The sequence below is a fragment of the Barbatula barbatula genome (genome assembly GCF_947034865.1).
Source record: "Barbatula barbatula genome assembly, chromosome: 10".
Lineage (NCBI taxonomy): Eukaryota > Metazoa > Chordata > Actinopteri > Cypriniformes > Nemacheilidae > Barbatula > Barbatula barbatula.
In genome coordinates, this window is record NC_136773.1 from 4174671 (window position 1) to 4197939 (window position 23269).

Sequence of the window (23269 nt, forward strand, 5' to 3'; positions counted from 1 at the left end):
GCCCCATCAGATAGGCTTTTCAGTGTGGGAGAGGGCATTGTTACATGTAACCGGGCATGCCTTAAGCCAGGGGTAGTAGACAGGCTTGTCTTCCTGGCTAAAAATGTGTAAATGAAGAATGTTGGAACTAAAGTAATGGATGCAGATGTTTAATTTTGTTTACAATTTCAGGGGTTCAGGAAAACTGTTTAAAGTTTTGTTTGTACTTTATGAATACCACTGCTGTATGTATTTTTGAACAATCTAATTTTGTCATTTTTGTTTTGAGCAAGTTCTTTGTCAGTTGTAGTTTGTTTTTAAATAGAAAAAAGAAATCGATTAAAATCGAAAATCGGGTTTGGTGTGAAAAAAATCTGAGATTTTTTTTTAAGCCATATCGCCCAGCCCTACTACAGCCCTTATTGGGGGTCATTATTAGTAATAATGGCTAAAATTAGCTAGTGTGCTCTGCAGTGTATTCTTAAGCCAACAGGACGGAAATTATGTAAAACACAATTCAAATTTGGAAATGGTGTAAAACACAAAAGCAAAACAAAGGACCTCCTTACTTTAGTTTGTCGGCTGTTTACCGTTTACACCAAATCAAAATTCTACAGACCTACAACATTCTGGGTCAGAACAACCTAAAAAGAAACTTTATACAGGACATAGCCAACCATCTTTTCAAGCCCAACTGCCTCACCACGGACCCATCTCATCATCATGTAAATGACAGCAGGCGCCATGGGAACTTACCAGTCGTGTGTAAATAGCCCAGCAGCCTAGGGTGACAAGAAAGTAGGCATTAATGGAGAGAGGAAGAGGGGAAAGGGTGAGAAAATGTTTATTTTAGTCTCTTCATAAAATGGGCTATTTCTTTAAATGATAAAAACACAAATCAGTATCATAGGGATCCAATTTCAACTGCAGACCAGGGGGCAGCCATTTTGTTTAGGAATCCAGTTAAAACCACAACTAAATGCCATTCTTTGGTATGCAAGGCGTTTTATGAAAACTAAAAAGAGATTATTATCTTAACTAAAGAGTATGAAACATTATAAAGAATATAAAATAGGTTCACAGTATAGCTGTATGAGCCCTAGAACTATTTTTTTATACATTACCAAATGAGGCTCTGAACAAATTTACTTATACAAACATTGTTAGTCTAACAAAACAAACTCACAGCATTAATAATCGTGTATCTCGTAATGTATTTATCATATAATCCCTATTCAGATGATTAGGTATTAATATGCTAACCATTATATGCATAAAGATTTCAGCCTTACTACTGATTTTATATTATACCTTTGTTCATGACTCGCTTTGGCATGCCGTTTTGAAGTAGTAATAACATCCAAAACGCACCCGTTTTTGTCCTAGAAAACGTATGTGCATACAACACAGCACATGCAATACGCACAGACGAACCGAACCTGCGACTGCCACCCACAATGCTATCTAGGTAGACAGCATACTTGATTTTAAAACTGAGTAAATGACCAAAATAAAGATTGACATCTAGACCTAATGTGCTGAGGATCATACATCCATGTGTGCTATTAGGCCTTCGTTTTTTATAACGACACCACTGCACTCACGCAAGCTAAGCCACGTACATGACATTCGAAGACATCGAGCAAAACCAAAACATTCACAAAGAAGCACAAGCCAATCTCCTATTTCCATCACCAATCCACGAACAGGCCCAAAACATGTCAAAATCCCCCCGATCACACCACTGGGGCTCTTACTTCCCAGAAGACATTATGAATTGATCGCACGATGATTAAGGATTTAATCCCGTCAAATGTTGATAACAACATGTGAAACCATAACGCTAACTCCAATCGACATCGTTTTTATAAAGTTTTCCACCAGTTAATAGTGCTGCTGTATGTTTTTGGACTGTTGACATGAAAATACGACATGATATGAAGGCCGTTCACCAACACAGGCCTGAGAAGATCCTTTTGTTTATTTTGTACAGTCCGTGAAACAAACAACTACATACCGAAATTCGCTTTCTGTCTATTTACACGAGTAAGCCATCTGAAACATCGTATCATTAATGAATATAATCGTTTATTCACTTACGAATAAACAAAATAGTATGATAAATGGATTTTGTCAGTAGGAGGCCCTGCACACCGGTCTCGCGTTTTCTGGCCCTTCACCGAGGCTTTTGCTAATCCAAGGCATAATGTAATAGATGTCTACAAAATATAGAAAAACTTGAAGTGGACTGATGTTTAAAGCACCACATAATAGGAAACATAATGAAGAATGACTTGTTGTGAATTACGTAAAAATCTTCACTGAGTGAAACAGGTAATCGCGTTCAGCTAGCGTATAGCCAACGGGCTAGCCATGATAAATTACATTAACACTTACTGTATCTAACTACCCACGAACTAACTACACATTTTACACCAACTTACAGTGTAAACGTAGTTTCGCGTGTTGAAATCGAGAAAAACGTATGTCATCTGTATTTTATGCTAATGCGTTCACATGGCTAACCGATGCTAACCTGCTGAAGGAACGAAGCGTGACAAGCAATTATCAAGAAATGGGAAGACTTATTTAAAACAACGAAAACACAACACAATATGAACAATAAGCTTGAAACGAGTGAAAATATCAAGTCTGTACCGTTGTTGTCAGTAATTGGCCTACATATGGTAAAGCTGGAGAGCAAAGCCGGTCTGCTGTCGACGTGTATGCGGGCAAGATTAGGTCAGAGTGACTGACTGAAGACGTAAACAAACTACCACAAACTACCATCACCAGCAAACTACACCAGTCAACATTTAACCTTAACAGGCCTGGGTGGCTCAAGAAGAAAAAACACGTACATGCACAAAAACAGACGTAATTGACGTTGCACAACATACAAAAATAAGTAACGTTAGACAAACTTTGATTAATTTATGATTTCCTTTGTAATTGGTGGCTCGGTAGTATTATTTTAGCACAGCTTTATACTGAACAACCCATTCAAATATTAACAAAGTAACCACCAAATGCGACAAATATAATCGTTCAACTGACATGTATTGATGGTCCATCAGCTGATGATGATTATAATATTGCATATTTATTTTAAAGGGGACATAAATACGACTCAGTTCCAAGGTGAATTATCGTCATTTAACAATATTCCAACATTTGATTGTTGAGAAGCAACGCGAGATGGAAAAAGACGTGGTTTTCTTGTATCGAGAACACAAATAAATGTAAAGAAAGAAACAAGGACGGCAACTGGAAACCATATTTTCTCTTTCGTCTGGCTTTTCTCACTCATATTACGCGACAGCCGACTCACGCGAAGGGCACCGATGCGCATAAGAAGCAAGACGTCTCCCTGGCGTTGCAGTTAAACGTTAATGTGTGTATTTTCTTAAGCTGTAATTACCTATTTTTGCAGTGTTGTAGTAGCTGATAGACACAGTGCAGCAGCGGTAGCAGCTTTACCTTCATCAGCTGAGCGACCTGCGAACTGCCGCATCACATCCGCTCACACAGCTCTCGCTGTTTCCGCCTCCGCACTACTTTCCACAAAAAACAGCAGCTACAATAACAGCAACCGGGAAGCCTTGCCTTAATAACCGTCTTTACGACCGTAATATTACCCTTCGAGGTTATTCTGACGAGGATGTGGCAGCATCAACCTTTCTCTTAGGAATATAACGCTAGGCCATTAGTCGCATACGTCAGGATTACATATCAATCCGCCAGGTCGTGAACCCCCCCCCCCCATCAACACCTCAGCCAACGTCACACAAAGGTTTACAAACTTTTATTTAAACACATTTTGCTTATTATATAGCTGTATGTGTTTTTGTCACAAACGAAATAAATCGAAAGAGATTGGTTCCAAAATGAAATCATTCCGTTGAAATATTCTTGCAAAATTCATGTTTTTTATGATGTCATCCTGTTTTTGTTGTGTTTTATCGCGAGCTGTATTTTCTTGTTGTTATTATGGATTAAAGCAAAACAAATCAACTCCAGTTGGATTGATATGAATTGGAATGCACAATAAAAAACATGATTTTTGCTATCTCATTTCGGAACAAAACTCTTAATATATAACGGTAGGCACGGAGTGGACCTCGCTGTTGTCATGGCAACCGCCGAGCGTCCAAAAATGGCGTCTCTGCTGGATGAAATACTGTTTGAAACCTGTGGACAAGGTCCATCTCCCTCGAAAGACTTCTACCAACTTGTTATCACACAAAAGGAGGTAGAGTAGTATTAAACAGTGCAACGATTTAATATTAAAAATGCAACATAATTCATAACTTCAATATAAATGTTTAAACAAGCTGGGGATTTTAGCTGTAACACAAAAGATTCTTAATTTCTGAGAAGGTTTTAAATGGTTGACATTAAAACATTGCTGTGTTTTTTTTATTTTTAATTGATTTTTTTTACTATGTCCAACAGGTTATATGGAGGTGGTGGAAGATTTCAATCCGTGGTGTGTTCGGAGGGACACCACCAGGAGAGATAAAACATTCCCACATTGAGTTTGTAGAGGATTCAACATTACAGAGTATTGCAGAGTTATTTTCCAGCTCATAATGAAACGCGTTTTATATTGCAGCGTGCGGCTTCATAAGAAAATCACCATGTTTCTCATTATAGAGCAGTTAGATGTTGTGTTTGGACCCAAGATCTTGGAATACACGTTGTCTCTGTGCCAAGGACATTTTGACTATCTGGAGCGGTTACCTGACCAGCTACTCCTTAAAATTCTTTCCCACCTGTCCCTCCAGGATATCGGTCACATCAGCCAAACCTCAAGCAGGTTCAGGGAGGTAAGAACAATATTAAACACTTAAAACTACATTTTTAATATGGGTTATTATGAACAGTGTTTGTTAGACTCAGCTTTACTACCATTGTTTTTATGTAGAGAATTGTTAAAGTTTCAAGAGGTATTAAAGCCCATTTGTGACACAAACATGAGAGATGGCCCTCTGACTTTCTTCCACACTGGCTGCCAAGAAAACTTCACAATCATGCTTTATTATGGTGCAGTTTGTGTTACGTGTGTATATTAATCAGTATTTGTGTGTGTGTCCAGCTTTGTAACTCAGATGAGTTTTGGAAAAAAAACATGCAGAGTTATTTTGATGTGATAACTGAAGATATGGAGTTGCTGGTAAAGCTCATGGGCTGGAAGAAGCTCTTCAAGTTTTACTACAGTCAAGAACAGGAATGCAGTGTGTCCTGTCTGATGGAAGATAAACCCAATCCTGCTGCATCCCCATGAACATTTTAATGCCTTTCTACAGCAGCGAATCAATTCATCTCTCAGTATTCTATTTACACTATTTTATTCTACTGTGCTGTACATGCCGATATATGTTATATATTTAAACAAACCAAATTAATTTTAATCCACTATGTTTATAAGTATTATTTGTGATAATATATTTAGAACAGGTAGCTAACTGTTTAGGTAGCTAAAGTATGTTTACTTTACTTTATTTTACAGTATTCTAGAAATTAAATAGTTCTATAACAATGTTATTAGAAATTTTGTTATTTGTTCTTAACTGCCTTACCATTATAATTTCTAAACTGTTGTGTTCTGTATAATAGCACTTGTGCTCTCTAACCATGTTTTTGGTATTGCAAAGACCGTTAAGACTGTATTTGTAACTCTGCAATGTAGTGTTTGTCCAGCAGATGACGCACACGCACAGATTAACGCAAAATTATTACAATATGTGTAAGCAGACAAAACATTCACCCAATTAAAATTCAAGTAAACGTTTTTCCTGCCTAAATTGTCTTTTTGCAAGAAGTTTTTTTAATTACATTTATTTAATACAAAATACAAATATTTTATACAATACATTTTAGGCAAAATATTAAAGGAATAGGCCTAGGTAATCAAAATGTTGCATACAAAGATCACCAGTCTAAACAGTGTTTACAAAATCATTACTATATAAACAATGGAGTTTATATACACTGCCACAAAATGACACAAAAAACATTTTAATTCTATATATACATAGAACAATAGCAGTACAAAATGAAAACAGAAAGTGTCTTTTGACTTTAAATGACTTAACTACAATTACATTGGGACCAGTTAAAATACAATTCGACTATTTATCAGTTGGTATGAATTGTTAACAGTCAGGAATGTTTTTCTATGTGTTTTTTATTTTATCTGATTAAAAATCAAGTAAAAGACAAATAAAATATGAGTACAATAATGTAAGGACCTTCAGACAAATCATGTATAAAACAATATTCAAACTTTGAGTTTACATTTACATGCCTTTTCCTTCATTAAGCAGAACTTTTTATCTTTAGCAATTCACATTCAAGAAAACAATAAAAAATAGAATGGTTCCACTGTATTAGATTTCACCGTAAAAAAATATAGTAAAAACATTATTTTACGGCATCTGGGGGGGGCAGTTAAAACCATAAAATAAAAGTTATATATAATAAAAGAATATTTTCGTAAATTTGCAGTCTTTTTCTGTAATTTGAATTTACAAGATTTAAAAAATAAATAAAAACAAAACGGTGCATTTCTGTAAAAAATTACAGTTGTTTACACAAAACCATTAAAGTGTAAAGAGAAAATTATAAAGTTAATTTGACAAACATTAAAAAATGTGCTTCAAAACAACCTTTTGTTTTCATACGGAACCTTTAGAATCAGAAGGAGCTTTATTACCAAGTATGTTTATACACACAAGGAATTTGACTTGGCGACAGGAGCTTAGTGGAGAAGAAAGTGGTGCAAACATAGTGCAAATATACACAGAGATAATTTCTTTTTTGAATTAAATAAAAACGAAAAGTGAAAAAAATATAGACAAAAAAACAACATACTTGTTTAAATGAGTGTATAGATGTGTTATTTATAGGTTGAATGTTACAATATACAGTTTCCAGATGCAATGTGATGGACAGTGAGTAGTAAACTGTCAATCACATCTGAATTCCATCCGATTATAAAAAAAGTAAGAAAGAGATGACTGAATGGTTCTTTGTGGAACCAAAATGGCATCGTTGTGAAGAACCTGTTACGCACTTTGATTTTGTGTGTGGCTTGTGTAATATTATGATGTTTATGATGTCAGGTGCTTAGCAGGTTCTTCAATGTGATGCTGTAGAAGAACCATTTTTGGTTCCACAAAGAACCATTTTTCTTACCTTTTCCCACTACAAAGAACCTGTAGGTTCTTTCGAAGATCTATATTAATTTTGGAACCGTCCAGCCATATTGCATCAACAAGCTCATCTGCTCTCTAAAAATGGCTTGGGTCTTTCTTGCAATGAATAGGAACTTTAGCACATCTTTCTTCAACAAGACACACGATTAGTCATGTCTGTAGCATGTATGGTGTGAAATGAGTTCGCATAGCATGCACTACTAATAACAGAATGATGAATGCTAATGGATGTTTAGACAAAATTCTCTCCCTCTCTCTCTCTCTCTCTCTTTGGATCAGTAAAGCGGCTTGATGACGCATTAGATATTGAAGCCTCTGGTAGGATCGCTGGGCTGAGAGACTAACAGAGAGGCGCTGCTTTGGCAGGCCCTGATTCTTAAACACACACACATTCACACGCACACGAGCACAAAGGAAGTAATGCGGAGAAAGACCAGCTGATCAGGCCCTGAAGGACATGCAGTGCTGCTGACACTCTCCTTTTCTCTCTTTATCTTCCGGTCTCATTTCATGCATAGCAGAAGAGACCGATCTCACCAGACTCTTGACATCTGCCACAGCTCACATATGGAGGAGAAAGACTAGATCAGGTACATAAAAAGCCCGGCTAAATCTTTCTCTCATTCGCTCTCTTACTCATCCTACTAACAATACTGAGAGATGTGGGCGCTGTCGTCCATTAATACTGACTAACAGGCTCTCCGCTGTGGAAACTGTGAGAAGATCAAGTGTCGCCCGAGCGTTATGAGTGCGTGTTTGTGTGCGCAGGATTGTTTTGAGTATATAGCCTACTGTGGGAATCTTTCCAGATGGACGTTCTGGAGCCGCTTCTTTACTAAAGCAGTGTGTTTTTCTTGATGATGTTCCAATGAGGAGGAGACTAACTGAACAACTTAAATGCTTGTTGCATTAGAATACGTATTAGGTTCATGAAATCCTGTGAAAGAACGAATAAAATTATACGTTGGTGTGCGTAAGTGAACATTAAAACAGATGCAACATTTGGGACTCAAAACTAATTTAAACCTGGAAAATGTAAATACAACACCAATGAACAAAATAAATATTACGTAGATTCTACACTACTTTTAAAAATAAAATCTGTGACATTTCCATGTCGACCCTTTGCATAAAAGGTCAGCGCTCTATTGAAGCATACAAGATGCTCTCCATACTGTGGAAAGTTCTCGAATCAACATTGTATATATGGAAATCAAAAATATAAATATTGACAAAGATTGCATAAAATCGTGTAGTCCACGTGTCTTAAGTTCATCCTGTCAGTCAAGCAAAACAAGGAAAAAACGTTTACACAGAAATTCTGTGTGAACCTTTCTGATGGTTTTCACAAAACTTGCATACAATTTGAACAAATCCAAAATAGAAAGAAGTCACACTTTTGGTCTCAAACTTGTTGATCCCACTGTATATTAAAGAGGCTTAACTGAACTGGGTCACGTACTGAATCTTCTCCATCATGACCACCAGGAGGCACAACACTGTGATTCCTCTCAAAGACGGCTTTAATCGCACCAGCAGGAACCAGAGGAAACACGATCTTGGTTATGAGGAGCAGTATGAAGAACCGGAAGGTTGGTAACGTCATTTTTATCTTCCTCTGATCTTTTGAGTGTCATTATTGTTGGAAATTTTAAGCTGTACCTTCTTTCTTTGTTCAAGCCAGAATACAAAAAGAATGCTTTCATGCAACTAGCATTTGTTATTGCGTTGTTTTGTCCTAATCTTCACCTTCATTTTCTTTCATATGCTCATATTGAAGTTTCATATATTCGTATTGCTTTCACAAGCTGCAAAGTTTCCCCTCAGTAATTCATATTGAAACAGCGGCCCACGTAGGGAGCTAGGCCTCATCTCTATCCTCGGAGCAATTCGTTGAAGTCTTCAGCTTGTTTTGTTTTCTTTCCGTTTCTACTTTACAACTCAGGCCAAGATGGTCTTGAGCGGAAGGTTCATATGATGAGCGTGGGCGTAGCGTTAGCATAACTAGCACATTGGCCTGGCTTTGACGAGGCCTAGCTTTGAGCTCAGATAGGTCTCTGTTAGCATCACGGAACAGAGCTGACAGGCCGCAGTTCACACGTATTATTAAATAACAAAGAACAAAAGCACTTCAGTCATGCAGCATTCGTGTGCTAACTGCTGGCACACTGCGTTCTTTTAATGAGCCATTGATGACTATGATGTGGCAGGAACCAAGAGCCCATCGCACCTCAGGGTTATTCAGAAGCAGCACGCTATGTAGTTGTAGAGTTCACGCATATGTTCATTTGGAGGGAAATTGAAATAGAAAATTTGATCGTAGTCTCAAACTTCTTTGTTTATTAAATGGTAAAGATTTGGTTCAATTATATTGCACCATTTACATGTATGCATTTGGCAGACGCTTTTATCCAAAGCGATTTACATTGCATTATACTATACAATTGTTTCCGAGTATGTGCAGTCCTTGGCATTGAATCCATGACATTGGCGTCGGTCGCTAACCACTGAGCTACAGGAGAGCACATGAGCATCAGAGCACATAGTAGCGGTAACAGGAAACGGCCTGAGGTAAAACTGAAATAAAATCTTTCCTTTTATGGTCCAGTTCTCTCGTCGCTAAACTGCTTAATGTCACGTGCGAATACAACAAGAACATACAGGAAAAAGATGCGGTCCGCTGCTAAAATATTGCCTCACCCACACCACAGAATTTCTATTATTAGAAATAATATTATAAGTATACACAAGATATCAGAGTAGATTCATTGAGAAAGAAACACATACAAATACTGTAATCTTTGAATACTTATTATATATTTAATATATAAATAATCAAATAAATATTTGTATTACCCCTTAACATGCACAGGGCCCATGAGCGGCTTTTTTTAAATGTCTGCGCTTTTATGACCTTTGTTTAATATGCAACACTATCAAACACTAACCATCATTTAAGAGCTAAAACACTCCACATTCATGTTCTGAACTTGTTTTAGCAGTCAATACAGTGCTGAAAAATAGTGGCGCCTGTTACATATTTTAATGAGTTTATATATCATGTTCACACTTATCACGACAAATGATATTTTGAGCACGGCTTTCTAAGTTATTTGCAATTAGGATTTTAACAAATAATTGTATTATCATTTCTATTTGTACCGCCAGATAAATTCATAAATTACAAGAAATGTATGTTTTATTTGATGGAATACATTTCTACGAGACATTTGATGAGCTTTCCTAGTGTACAGCTTGAGATTGGAATGTGGTTAGACAGATTTGCTTCCATTCCACTTGGGAAAGACTTTCTGTCCCATAGGAAGTAGTTATTAGGTGTTAGCATCTGCTGCTCAATGAATCCCACAAGCCGTCACCCAGAGCGCTGGGCATGTTATCATGCTGGAAATACTCAAATTAACAGTTTTTGACCATATCGTCGTGACGTTTTGGGCTTGCTACTAAAACATTAATATTGTGGCAATTATTTCTAATTAATAATAGGAGGCAGACATCATAATCCATGGATTTTCCAAATCCGCTTATCATCTGTAAAAATGTATTTCCTTGTCTTTATACACATACAAATATATTAATTATCCCAATTCTATAGTATTCTTTTATTTCCTTGACTTTTTAAGGTCTAAGAATCAAATTTTACTGTATTCCTGGGTTTACCACGTGCAACCCCAAAATTCTGTGTCACACTTTTTTCGGTATAAAAGGGCATTTAGTACAAATGAGCATTTAAAAACATTATCAAGACTCTAGTTAATACAGTCTGTGTTACAGCTGCTTGTTTTCACGGCTCTCCGGTAATCTGCACTCAGCCCTGTTTCCAGAAATAGCCGCTGCTATCTGGGCATTGGGTTCACCAGCTGCACTGAGAGCAACCTTACGTAATATTTAAAGATACACTTCATTATTTTTGCTCCTTTTCTCAAAAGAAATATCAGAGATGCAGGAGTCTTAAGCAATGGTTTCCATTTGCTCTCCATTTAAGTTCATTGTTGTCTAGGAGAAATGCAAACTCATTGCAGTATGCAAGATGCTGTTGCTTGTTAGACAACATACATACATAAACATTCTAAAAATGCTTGGTTATTTTAATTGTTGGGTCAAATATACATTTTCTGGCTTAATTAAATGGCTGGGTTTGTCCCGTTCTGACCCCACACTGGGTTAAAAATAATAATAAACCAACTTTGTTTTTACCCAAACCAGTTCAAGTGCATGCTGTCAAAGCGGACCAATTGATTTCTCATTGAAACTTTTCATTCAAATTTGAATTCTGATAATATATTTTTTTTATAAAAAAACTAAATGAAAGTATTTTCACTAGTGTCAAGATGTCACGATGCTGTGGACCAATTTCATGTTCATCTTTAAATGTACATTTTTTATCAGGCGTCTAAATATAAAAGCAACAGACTGATTTGCATTATGTTATTCACGCAACATAGTAGGTTGTACAAATTGTTTGTTGTATTCATTTTCATAATAATGACCCAGTCTGGGCCATGAAACGTAATAACATGGGGATGCAATGTGAATTAGCTCCGCCTCCTTTTTTATCCGTTCTCCCATTCCCTCCCTCTCTCACGCTCTCGGCAGAGCAGCCGCATCCTTCTGCGTCCATCAGCAGGCATGTTTAAGGTGAACCCATAGTCATCCAGCATATTTCCCTTCATCTCTCAGTTGCTACATTCTAGACTTAATACTGCTGTTTCACAATTTCTCCATGACTACTAGCTCATGCGCTCCATTCAGGCAGCCGCCTGCTTTTTCTGTGTGATTGCAGAGATGAGCATTTGAGAAGCAGCCTGTGCGCTCTCTCACCCTTTCTCTCTCCTTCGTTTGCAAAACCACTCACCCACCACCACAGACACGCACACATAAAGATGTCGCAGCAGACTTAACGGTATGCCTTCATTCAGATGCGCGTATACATACCAACCTGATGTTTTCCATGTGAAACAGACAAAGAACACGCTGTGGGTGAGGGACACAGAATACGACTGCATGTGAATTTATATTCATAGCCCGTCGCAAACGTTTTTTTCTTTTGGGGGGGCATCCGAAACAACAACACGTTATTTATTACACACGATGTTAAATGCCAAACCCTGCCCTGTAAAAACAAAAAAGGTGTTGTGACACCGGCGGTTGCGTTGGTGCAAATGCATCCACATCACACCGTGCATGCTCTCCTGCATCCATGCGCATGTTAGCGTGCTAATCCAGTCTTCCATTCCCGCTGTTGTTTTGCAGTGGGTAATGAATTTGCAGATCCTCGCTAGCATGCAGCATCTCTTTTCCGCTGCTAATAATGCATAGACAGCAGTGGAGCTGTCCTGCCCGACTATTTATAAACTCCACAGTGGGCGAACAGACCCCGGTGGTCAGCTAGCAAAAGTCTAATACGACTTATAGCACGGTGCGTCGCATCAGACTGATGCCCCCTGCCACCTCTGGACTGGGCGTCTCACGTAGAGAGGGCATTGGGACTGGGGTGAACGAAAAAGAGAGAGAGTGTGCGAGAGAGAGAGAGAGAGAGAGAGAGAGCAGGGTAGACTTATAGGAGAGGCTGTGAACGCAGCAGCAAGCTGACGAGTTGAATCTAAAAAAAAGCTGTAACACTTTCGCCTGCAAACGAAACATCCTTTCCAGCCATCAGTGGATCGCAGGGACGACGGAGGAAAGCGAGAAAAATGTTTTCCGCTCTCCGTCCATTGAGGTGCTTTCTCTGATTCACTGAAATGAAGGTACGTTCAGCATGCTTCATCCTCCAGTTTCGAGCAGACACAGTCGAGCACGGTTTTGCAGGGCAGCGCAAGACGACTGATGAGGCTTTATCTGTAATAATGAAAGGAAATATTTTCGCTTTTTGTTTGATTGGACGTGGTACTCGTACAGTTGTTTCTCTCTTTTTGAGCTGAATGTTTAAAGGGATTTTTTATTTTTACACTCTTTCGCCCACTATATTGCAACCGGTATGGTAAGTTATGTCAAGCAAGGGTGTGGCAGACAGACATCCACGGACAATGAATGCAATTTTACGCCTGAATGAAAATTTTATATCAAACGATGCAAAGCGAGAACGGAAAACCAGCAAACACAATAACGGATCCTAATTTTTGTTTTTGGTGAAGGGGCCCATAATTCGCGTATACGTCTAATTTCTTCTATGATTTTGTCTGCATACTACTCCTCTAACACACACACAGATAATGGCCATCTCTGACCCATCCTGACCCATCTCTGGTTTCCGTTAGCTCCGTTTCTCTCCGACTGTCTGCTCATCCGCCATTCATCGAAATCCCAATAAGTTCTGCGCCACAGTATGTTGCCGTGACAACAGAGGCCTGTCAGACAGGGAACAGGCGCATGTTTTCCCGGCGATTAAAACCGAGGTCTGCCTCTCCCCATTCGGATTAAAATAGATCAGGGGCACGTCGATAAATCTGCCATGAATCTTTGTCCAGACTTTTTGTAGCTGTGATGTTGAATTTAAGGCAGGAGTATTGTCTGAGCAATAACGCTGTCTCATGAAATGTTTGTGATGTGGCAGATTAAATGTGGTGGATGTCTAATGTAGGTTTGAATTGCTTCCCCGTCTCATTATGAGTAACTTTCAACGCATCAGGGGCGACCACACAACAGCATGAGACAAACTTCCTGTGAACTAGTTTTGCTGTTTTGGTGCTTGTTCAGAAATTTTAACTAGCCGATCATTTGAAAAATCTATTTCATGATAGGTCACTACGTACCAAAAAATGTGCACAAGCCGCCATTTTGCTTCATGGCAAGATTTTTGTTTCAAAATGGCTTCTCTGTTGCAAGAAAATAACCAGAAAGCATGCAAAGCTTTGCGTACTGACTGAACCCTTGTTCATCGATAAAAAATCTACGCCTGCACAATGCAGACCATTTATAGGAAGTATGCACTAGAATGAATTTGCAGTAAATTTCCAAAAAGAATGACGCAGCACAACCTCATGAAAGAGTTTGATATCATCGTACATATCAACAACAACCAACTATAATCCATAATGTTTTACCTTGATGAAAAAGACCAACGTGGATACCGGCTAGACCAGGTTATTGGCTAGTAAAAGTCACTTTGGAGAAAAGTGTTAGCCAAATGTTTCTAAGGTGTTTCTCTAAATTTAGTCTCACACATTGAGAACAAAAAGAGATCTGCCCTTTGTTAATTTCCTCATTGTGGTGCAGTCAGTGCAAAACGAATGAGTCAAGCGAACGTCATGCACTGAGTCACTGGGTCGATGACAGATACATTTGAAGGCAGTTTTCCCATTCAAAATCAACATACATGTTCAAAAACTTGATAATGTGTTCAATGATGTTTAGCCATGACTTAACATGAATGACATAATGTGACGTACACTGAGATATTGTCCTAGTAAAGCTGAGATCTTGAGACATCTTCAAATACGTGCACTAAAATTACTAAAACTACATGCAGCCGTTCTCTCTTCTCTGTGTGCTGTTTTTTGCTTTAAAGCTGCTGGCATCTACATTCATTACGTTTATTTAAAGAGCTTTTAATACATCTGTAGCAACATATTAAAATATCAGGCTATGCTTTGTTTTTGCATTGTCTCCATTACATTTTATAGGAAAATATGTTTGTTATTGTAAAATATAATGTTTGCTTGGTTCTGTGAGATGTTTTCTACTATTTGATTGTGTTTACCTGTAATTTGTTTGTGTATAAAACTGGGTGTTTTGTCTGTTGCTGCTATTCTTAGTTCTGAACAAGGAAACCATAACATATTCGGGTCTGTAATAAAACATGGAATTAGCCATTGGTACTTCTAGCTTTTGAAGAATAACATTTTAATTGTCTATAAATGATGTACTGTTGTCTTAAAATTTTTTTCGTGATTACACCTTCAGCTGACCATTAGTGTGAATGTAACTCAAATTATGATATAAATTCATCTGCACCTGCAGGATTGTTTGTGCCCCATTTTATTTTGGTTCTACATTTTAATTTGTTTATCGTTTCACTGAGCTCCTATGTCAGAACAACTAATTTTGTCAGCTTTGTTATTATCATTATTTATTAAAGCTATGTTTAGAATCAGTACTTCGACTCTAGACCTGAAATAATAAACCAAGTCATGTTTCCTGAGAATTCATTTTTCGGCATCAAGGCAAACTCTGCAGAACGCAACATGTGTGTTAAATAGAGATGTAAGATGGAGAAGATGGAGGAGCAGCACAGTTCTCTTATGCTAATCAACCTGATATTTCAGCTTGATAAGTGTTGTGTGCCCATGACAGAGAAGTCCAGCAACTTGCCATCATTCAAATACACTTCATTGTTTAAAGACCCAAGTTTATTTCGTCATAGAAGAAAGAGATGCTTCTATCTGAAGACTTTCCAGATCAGTTTCATCTAGAGCTCCAAGTTTTGGTCTCTCAGTACTGGACCTTTGTCTAAACCTCTTCCCTCCTACCTAAATTGGTATATTCTTTGTTCAATTCTTTCGAATTATCTTGAGTCCTGTATATTGTCTTAAAATCCTTGCTTTGTCTTTCACGCTCATGCCCATCTGTTTAACTACGCCTGGTTCTTTTTTATAATTGTTTGTGATTGTGATTTTGATGTAATATCTCTGTTTGTATTGTTCCCCTTCTGCAATATTGTTGCAATAAAGGAAGGGTGTTCTGCAGTCACTCGAGAACATTTCAGACAATATATTTATAATGAATATAATTTTGCTGAACACATTTTGATCATTTTTACAACAGTTTTCAAGGAGCATGCATCAATATTGCATCAGTGCACAAATAAACAAATAAAATGTACACATGGTACAAAATGTATGATTTACATAACAAATATTGTCACTTATATTTCTTTAAAATAAACATCATTAACTTAAAATGCACCATGTAAAGCAAATAAGAGCAATAATGCATATACTGTATTAATGACATTCTCATTTGATAAATTATCAAATGAAAGTGTCAGGACATACTGTCTTGACAAAGAACAGGCTAACAGCAGTTCGATTGAGCTCTAATGATGTAATAATGATGGTTGATCAGATATTGATCTAGCAGGATTTAATGCTTATGACAGTGGTTCTCAAACTGGGGACCCCGAAATGGGTCCAGGGTGGCACAGTTCTTGTGCCATTTTATGAAATATGGAAATGTATCATACATTTTGTTTAATCGAACATTAGAAAAATAATACCAACATAATTGATGATTCAGCTCTGTATAATATAATGCCTTTGGTATTATTAAAATTTTAAGTTAAAGACCATAAGTCTTTATTTGGTTCGGCACAAACCAATGCGACCCAGTGTTAGTGGTCATTTTGTTTAATGTTTTACTGTCAACCTAACTGCTTTTCAAGAGTCGCTACATCAGATAATGTTAAAATTGAAAGGAGTTACATAACATTATATATAAATTGCTGGTTATTTGTGAAAATAACACGTGTATGTTTGTTATATCTCTGTTTATGACATGAAATTGTTAAAAGCTCAGATATTGTATGAGAGCAGACTATATTCACATACTGTTAGGTAAGCCACCTCTCACAGGCTGCTGTGTTAGCTGCTAAACCAGATATATTAAGGATGAAAATAAAGTTTGTCTCATCCTATTTCAGAATCTCTCAGTTGATGATGATGGTGGTTATTTGAATTAAATAACCTTGTCAGAAATGTTTTGAAAGAAAAAAAAGTTTGCTACCCTTATGTTTGTCAACCTTTTTTATGCTCCATTATTTTTATGACTTCACCTGGTTGCTGCCTTATAGTCATGCCATGTGATGGACCAATAGGTTTACTATTCAAGTCCTGCTGCCATCTAGTGGTTAGCTATGATAGTTTCATTTATTGTCCTCGTTCAGTATTTATTTAACACATCATTTAATTAAATAAAAATACTCATGAAGTAAATTGAACAAATAGGCCTTTTGCAGATTAAAAAACTAGCCCAGACTCATCCACCCACAGATTTAAATTATTGTTTATATTTTGTGTCTCCCCTCTGCAGAAGACTGTAGTCAACCCCATCCCTCTTGGGCTGATGGACAACTCCCATCTCCAATCTGTCCTCAGTCGTCTTAACGAACAGCGTTCACATGGTCTCTTTTGTGATGTAATAATAGTTGTGGAGGACGTCAAATTTCGTGCTCACCGTAACATACTGGCAGCCACAAGCGGATACTTCCACAATGCTTTCAAGACGCCTGACGTGTACACATCCAGCCAGGTGCTGGAGCTAACAGATCTGAAATCTGAAGTCTTTGCTAACATCCTAAACTTTATCTACAATGCCAAAGTGGAGTCGAGCAGTGCAGAGGACAGTAAGTCTCTGGTGGCAGCCGGCAAGCGGTTAGGAATTCCTTTTCTGGAGAAACTGCTGGACTCAAGCCTGTTGCAAAGCCAAGCCTCTGCAAGTCAAGGAAGAGAAAACAGTCAAGCAAATTTGGAAGACATTTGTATACTGAAAAAAGAGACTCTCAAGCCAGAGGTGTCAGACTGCTCCAAAGTCCCGAGAATCACCAATGCTTTCTCCATTACAGAGGTTGGAACAGTGAACAACCCATTCTCTGCACTCGACCAAGGCAACAAAGTTATAGAGGCATTAAAAGAAGGCCATCCTTCATCCAGCCCCCAATCTACAAACATTCCACCTGTAGAGAGCGAACCTGCCCATGCCTTATTTGAGCACTCGTATGCAGTGAGCCAGGGGCAAGAATCATTTGATATCAAAGAGATGAATCAAGGGAATGTTAAAAACGCTACCGTGCCTACTGTGGTTCCAGCTGAGACTTCAGTTAACCATAGACTTGGCCCCATAAAGAAGCGGCATATACACAGTAAAGTTATATCGGCCCTCTCAAATGATTTAGCGCCAACCCTGTCCACCACCAGTGTTACATCTGCTCTGGATAAGGCTGCTGTTGCCCCGGTATCTTCCTCCCAGTTGTCCTCAGATGCAGCACCAGAATTACAATCCAGGCTCAACCTGTTACCACCACTTGACGTTATACCCCCTCAGAATGAACAGCCACCTGCCCTCAGTCCTCAGAATACAACCAGTGTTCTGACCTTCTGCTGTCAGCAATGTCCCGAGACCTTTAGCGATTCAGCGCTTCTCACCATCCACATGCAAATACACAAGAGATTTGTCAGTCATTTGTTTTGCAAGTACTGCCATAAAAAGTTTATGCACCTGAAAAGGTTACGCAATCATGAACAGGTTTGTGTGAAGTCTCTAAAAGGTCCATCTGAGTTAGAAACAAACAATAAAGAATCTTCAAGGGTCCACGCCTCCAACGATACACAAAACTCAATTAACACACAACACTCTTTACCTTCACCAGATCTCCACCTCTCTTTAAGTTTGGACCCCACGTTGACCAGTCCACTCGAAATGCCTCAGGATCAAGTTAATGGGACTGTAAACACTAATAGGACTTCAAGAGTGTTTAAATGTTCTGTATGCAGACGTGCTTACGTGACCATCTCCAGCCTAAAAAGACACGAGAATGTACACTCGTGGCATAGAGCTTACCCTTGCCATTATTGCAGCAAAGTTTTTGCTCTGGCTGAGTACCGCACCAAACACGAGATTTGGCACACTGGGGAACGTCGGTACCAATGCATTTTCTGCTTGGAGACCTTCTTGACCTACTACATCCTTAAGAATCACCAGAAGTCTTTTCACGGCATAGATCCACGACTGGCTGTGAATAAAAAATCAGCAAATGGCGGACTCAAGAGTAGTGTCTACCCCATAAAGCTCTACAGGCTTCTCCCAATGAAATTCAGAAAGAAGCGTTATAAGTCTTATAGCCAAACATACTCAGAAGGAATCGAGAACCATGAAGATTCCTTCAGTGCACCGCTGGACAGCGGTTCCCCCCAAGATCTTTTTGACAGTTCAGTGCCTGCTGTGAATTCAGATGTTGTCACTGGTCAATCATTATTTTCAATCCCAGTGACATTCATGGCCACTCCGAAAATGATGGCAACAGAAATGCCTCGTATAAGTTTTAACAAACCATGTGACCAAAGCATAGAATTTCCTACGTCTGAGATAGATAAATCTCAAAAACATATCTCTACTGATTTTCAGAAAAAGTCTACCGTACCAGGATTTGATGGCAAAGGGTCACCGCTTTTTAGCTACAGATTCACAGATTCTTCAAAAGCAATACAGAAAAACACAGGGTCCTCGCTTGTTACCAACGGAAATGACACACCTTCAACCGAGAAAAACACAGAAAACGGCACAGATATTCTTCCATTTCTCAACATACCATCAGTGTGCTCCTTCGAAGGGTTGAGCAGGCTGAGTGAACTATCAGCAGCAGCTCAAACCATTGAGGACATGGCCAATCAGCTGCTTCAAGCAAGGCCTGAAAGTATAACACAAGATCCACCGCCTAGTGGAAAGACGGAAACTTACATTGCCAAGCCAGCATGTCCCGGTCCATCGGTTGACAACCAGGTCCTCCCCCTCTGCCAAATAACTGTGAAGATCGGCAATGAGGCAATTGTTCGACGTAAAATTAAAGGTTCAAAGCTGTTTCCAAAGAAAAGGAAGAGGAAAAGCTGGAGGCAAGAGGGCACAAGTCAAAGTAGTTGTCTTAGAGCGGAAGTCACAACATCAGTTGAAGAAAACGAATCACACGATGACCCAAATGACCCCGAAACTGACAAACTATGGCGTCCCTACTACAGATATAAACCTAAAAAGAAAGGCAAGAAACAGCGATGCAAACAGAAAAGGATCAAATCTGTGAGATGCTATACCAGGCCGCTGTCACCAGAAGCAAATGAAGACTTGCTCAAGACACAGTTCTCTCCAGATGAGAACATCTCAGCAGAGAACTATGAGGTCAGAAGGGGGCAAAGACATGGCAGCCAAAGGGAAGCTTTCCCGTGTCACAGCTGTGATAGCTCTTTCTCCAGCCAGACCTCCCTCAGCATGCACATCATCAGCTGCCATCAGCAATGCTGCCGAATATGTCGTAAACAATGTCCCCCTGAAGACACATCTAGCGCAGCTGGTCCCAACGCAGAGGGCTGCAGTGAATTGATCTGCAAAAGCTGCACGGAAGATGGCTCCTGTTTTAACTACGATGCAGCACCCCATAGTCTGAGCACGGAAAAGCGCTACAGATGTTCCTACTGCCCTCAACGGTTTCTTTACCTTGCCACCAAGAAAAGTCATGAAAAGAAACACCTAGAGAAGTCAGGTAAAGGACACCATTGCAGGTATTGCTCAAAGGTTTGTAAATCAGCACTGCTGTTGGATGTGCATGAGGGCAAGCACTTCAAGGCAAAAGATGAAGAAGATCCTGACATGAAATGTAAAATGACCAGTTCATTTCTTATAGGTAAAGAGCGCAAAAAGCATATCAAACTTGAGCCTTGGGAAAACACGTATACCGGCTCAGAAATCCAGCCAAAGCTGCGTGAACCCATGGACAGAGAAACCGAGATAAATGATCCTCCACTAACAAATATTTACAAGAAAACATCTCTGTCATTTCCTTATGCAGCAGACAAGTCTTTCTCTTCTATTTCAGCAGAGATAAAGAAGAGACCCTCCAAGAAGAAGAACATTTTGGAAGGATTTGGATTTGAGGGGCACAGAAGGGACTCTGTGGGGGCTGTGATATGGGGTCCACAGGATTGAGTTCACAGCACAGGTACAACCAACTGAGAACTCTCTCCGAACTCACAGTCAAGACTGCCTGTAATCAAAGGAACCTCCCTACAGTTGCCTAAGTCAGAGCAATGCATTTTTGTAAAGAGGAACCTCTTTTTTTTCACACCCACAACAGGAAGGAAATGCATCCTCTGCTGATGTCACGTTGTACACTGAAATGATGTAAATGAGAGTGATGTTTGAAAAATGGAAAGGCACAGATGAAATTATTAGCAGATTGACTTTGAATTCAAGAGAACTTGTTAAATGGAAAAATAGAGTATTTTTGTTCACTGACATGAATTACTATTAGTAATTTTCCATGTTTTTCTATGAGAAGAAAAGTGGTTTTATTTTTATACGTTTTTATTTGTCTAAGTCAGGGTGATCTTCCCTTTGTCATTGCTCATTGTGTATTCTATGCATCAAGTAAAATGAACAGCTAGCAGCACCTTAAAGTAAAAATAACTGATAAAAGATTGTACCTTTTTTGTAACACCATTATTAGCACCATTTCAATATATTCATATTATTTGTTGCACATATTAACAACTCGTGCTGAAAATGTTTTCCAGAATGTACTTATGTTTCAACATTTTAAATGCATTGAAATAAAATAACACACACAAGACATATGTTAGTACAAATTTACAACACGTTACAATTGTTTTAATGTTGTTAAATGTACAAAATGTCATAATTATGAACTTAGGAAGTAGATGCAGTAAATTCAGTAGGTAATACAGTCTTCAATCACATTTGCGATTTTTTTGCGCCAAGGTACACTGTTGAAAAAAACGTAATTTTAGAGAAGATTTGTCATGTATCTTTTAAAATATGGTCAAAAAACTTTAAAGTCAGAAAAAGACCACAAACCTACAAGAAAGATGGTAAACAAATTTTCATTTTTACAGGATTTTTTTCAATGTACAGAACAGTACAGCACAATGAACAGACTTTACGTCTATTGCTCACAGACTTGTTTTCAGTCATATCAAATTAAATATGGCAAACAACTACCATGACTTAAGTCTTACAATGTAGGCTGAGTTTCCTGCAACTAATAAAATATCAAAACAAAAAGTAGCCTACGTTACATACATTTACATTTTGAAATGACACATCAAGGAAAGCTAGAGAGAGAATGAGTGAAACAGAGCTCAAGAGTTCCTTTTCCTCTTGAAACTGCTGACATGCAAGTAGGAACTCTGTTTATTCATTCAGTCTGTCTCTCCGTGTCCGCGCTTCTCTCTGTATTTGGGCCTTAGTGCTGACCCGTCTGAGAAGCTCATTCCCATTTTTCTGTCAGCCATCCACACAATGCAGCATTCAGAGTGTCCCATCCAGATCCACGTGACACCAGAGACAGATGTTTTGAACTCTCCCCATAATCAACCCCACCCTCCTAACATATGCCCAGATATGGTGGCAGGTTTGTGCCCACAACCAAAAGCATATCAGTATATGATTGCTTTCTTTAATGTGAAGTTTTCATTCATCCGGGTCATTATACAGTTACCGATGAACGATTTACCAGATATTTCACAATGTTCTACCATTCTTTCAACTACTTTACCAGACTTCACTAGCCTATCAGATATTCATCTGTTCTGCATGTCTAATCCATCTGCCAGTCTACTCAAATATAATATTTCCTGTCATAATGATGCAAACATTCAAGCAAAACTTGTAATACAACTACAATACATGTGTCATAGAACGGTAGTTTTATTCTCCACAAAATGTGCATGATTCCAAATGCAAAATACTGATTCCAAGCTTCCATTTCCATCATATACCGTCTCTAGCAGAGATCCCAATGATGCCCTTTTTGTGCATGAATGGTTGGCCCAAAGAATTAGTGCCTGCATTCAGTGTAGCAAAATTAATAGATATAAGGGTAGTTTACAGCTTGTCACAGCTTTAGCATTTTAAAAAGCGTCAGAAAAGTACATATATTAATTATTTCTTCAGTAATGATAGACAGCACACTGGCACTATGGTACAGGATGTACATATTTAGAGAAACTAATTAACCTATTTTAGGTTAAAATGAAAAAAAAATATATATATATATAAGTACATAATCATTGTTCACTTGTCTCCTTACAGCCTGTCTCCTACGTACGCTAAAATGACAATGATTCCTAAATTGAGCTGTCAGGTAAAATAAAACATTATGAATTTGACATGGTTGTGTCACTCCTATCAACAGAAAGATGCCCCAGCTACTATATCGCCGAACAGGTAAGAGCTCGGTTAAATATTTTTTTATTAAAACATTTGAATTATCATTAGTTTTGGAACAAAAACAGAGCATATCAGTAATGCTTTTCTGTTGTATATAGGGCAAA

The 23269-nt window shown here is 38.3% G+C and overlaps 3 protein-coding genes across 11 annotated transcripts in view; 2 read left to right on the forward strand and 1 right to left on the reverse strand.

The window, feature by feature from the left end:
- Nucleotides 1-3504, reverse strand: part of trip12 (thyroid hormone receptor interactor 12) — a 35922-nt gene extending 32418 nt beyond the window's left edge. For 6 of the 7 annotated variants that reach the window (XM_079465906.1, XM_079465904.1, XM_079465905.1 and 3 more), the window contains exon 1: nucleotides 3401-3492. The gene's annotated coding sequence lies outside the window, so the exon portion shown is untranslated. Of the gene's footprint in view, nucleotides 1-735; nucleotides 762-3400 lie in introns of all 7 variants that reach the window. The other variant, XM_079465902.1, reaches the window with a different exon arrangement.
- Nucleotides 3505-4135: 631 nt separating this feature from the next.
- Nucleotides 4136-5773, forward strand: fbxo36a (F-box protein 36a; the record flags this gene model as incomplete). Its single annotated transcript, XM_079465908.1, has 4 exons — nucleotides 4136-4231; nucleotides 4435-4543; nucleotides 4636-4808; nucleotides 5078-5773. The coding sequence occupies 4 exons, from the start codon at nucleotides 4136-4138 to the stop codon at nucleotides 5264-5266; spliced, it is 567 nt and encodes a 188-aa protein (XP_079322034.1). The 3' UTR covers nucleotides 5267-5773.
- A 1810-nt stretch (nucleotides 5774-7583) lies between these two features.
- zbtb38 (zinc finger and BTB domain containing 38) lies at nucleotides 7584-22958 on the forward strand. 3 transcript variants are annotated; one of them, XM_079465909.1, is made up of 3 exons: nucleotides 7584-7789; nucleotides 8688-8791; nucleotides 17244-22958. In XM_079465909.1, the coding sequence occupies exons 2-3, from the start codon at nucleotides 8765-8767 to the stop codon at nucleotides 20901-20903; spliced, it is 3687 nt and encodes a 1228-aa protein (XP_079322035.1). In that variant the 5' UTR covers nucleotides 7584-7789; nucleotides 8688-8764; the 3' UTR covers nucleotides 20904-22958. The 3 variants fall into 3 exon arrangements, with proteins under 3 accessions (XP_079322035.1, XP_079322036.1, XP_079322037.1); XM_079465910.1 differs by lacking the exon at nucleotides 7584-7789 and having other exon boundaries at nucleotides 8644-8791; XM_079465911.1 differs by lacking the exons at nucleotides 7584-7789; nucleotides 8688-8791 and adding an exon at nucleotides 12756-12964.
- Nucleotides 22959-23269: the final 311 nt, after the last annotated feature.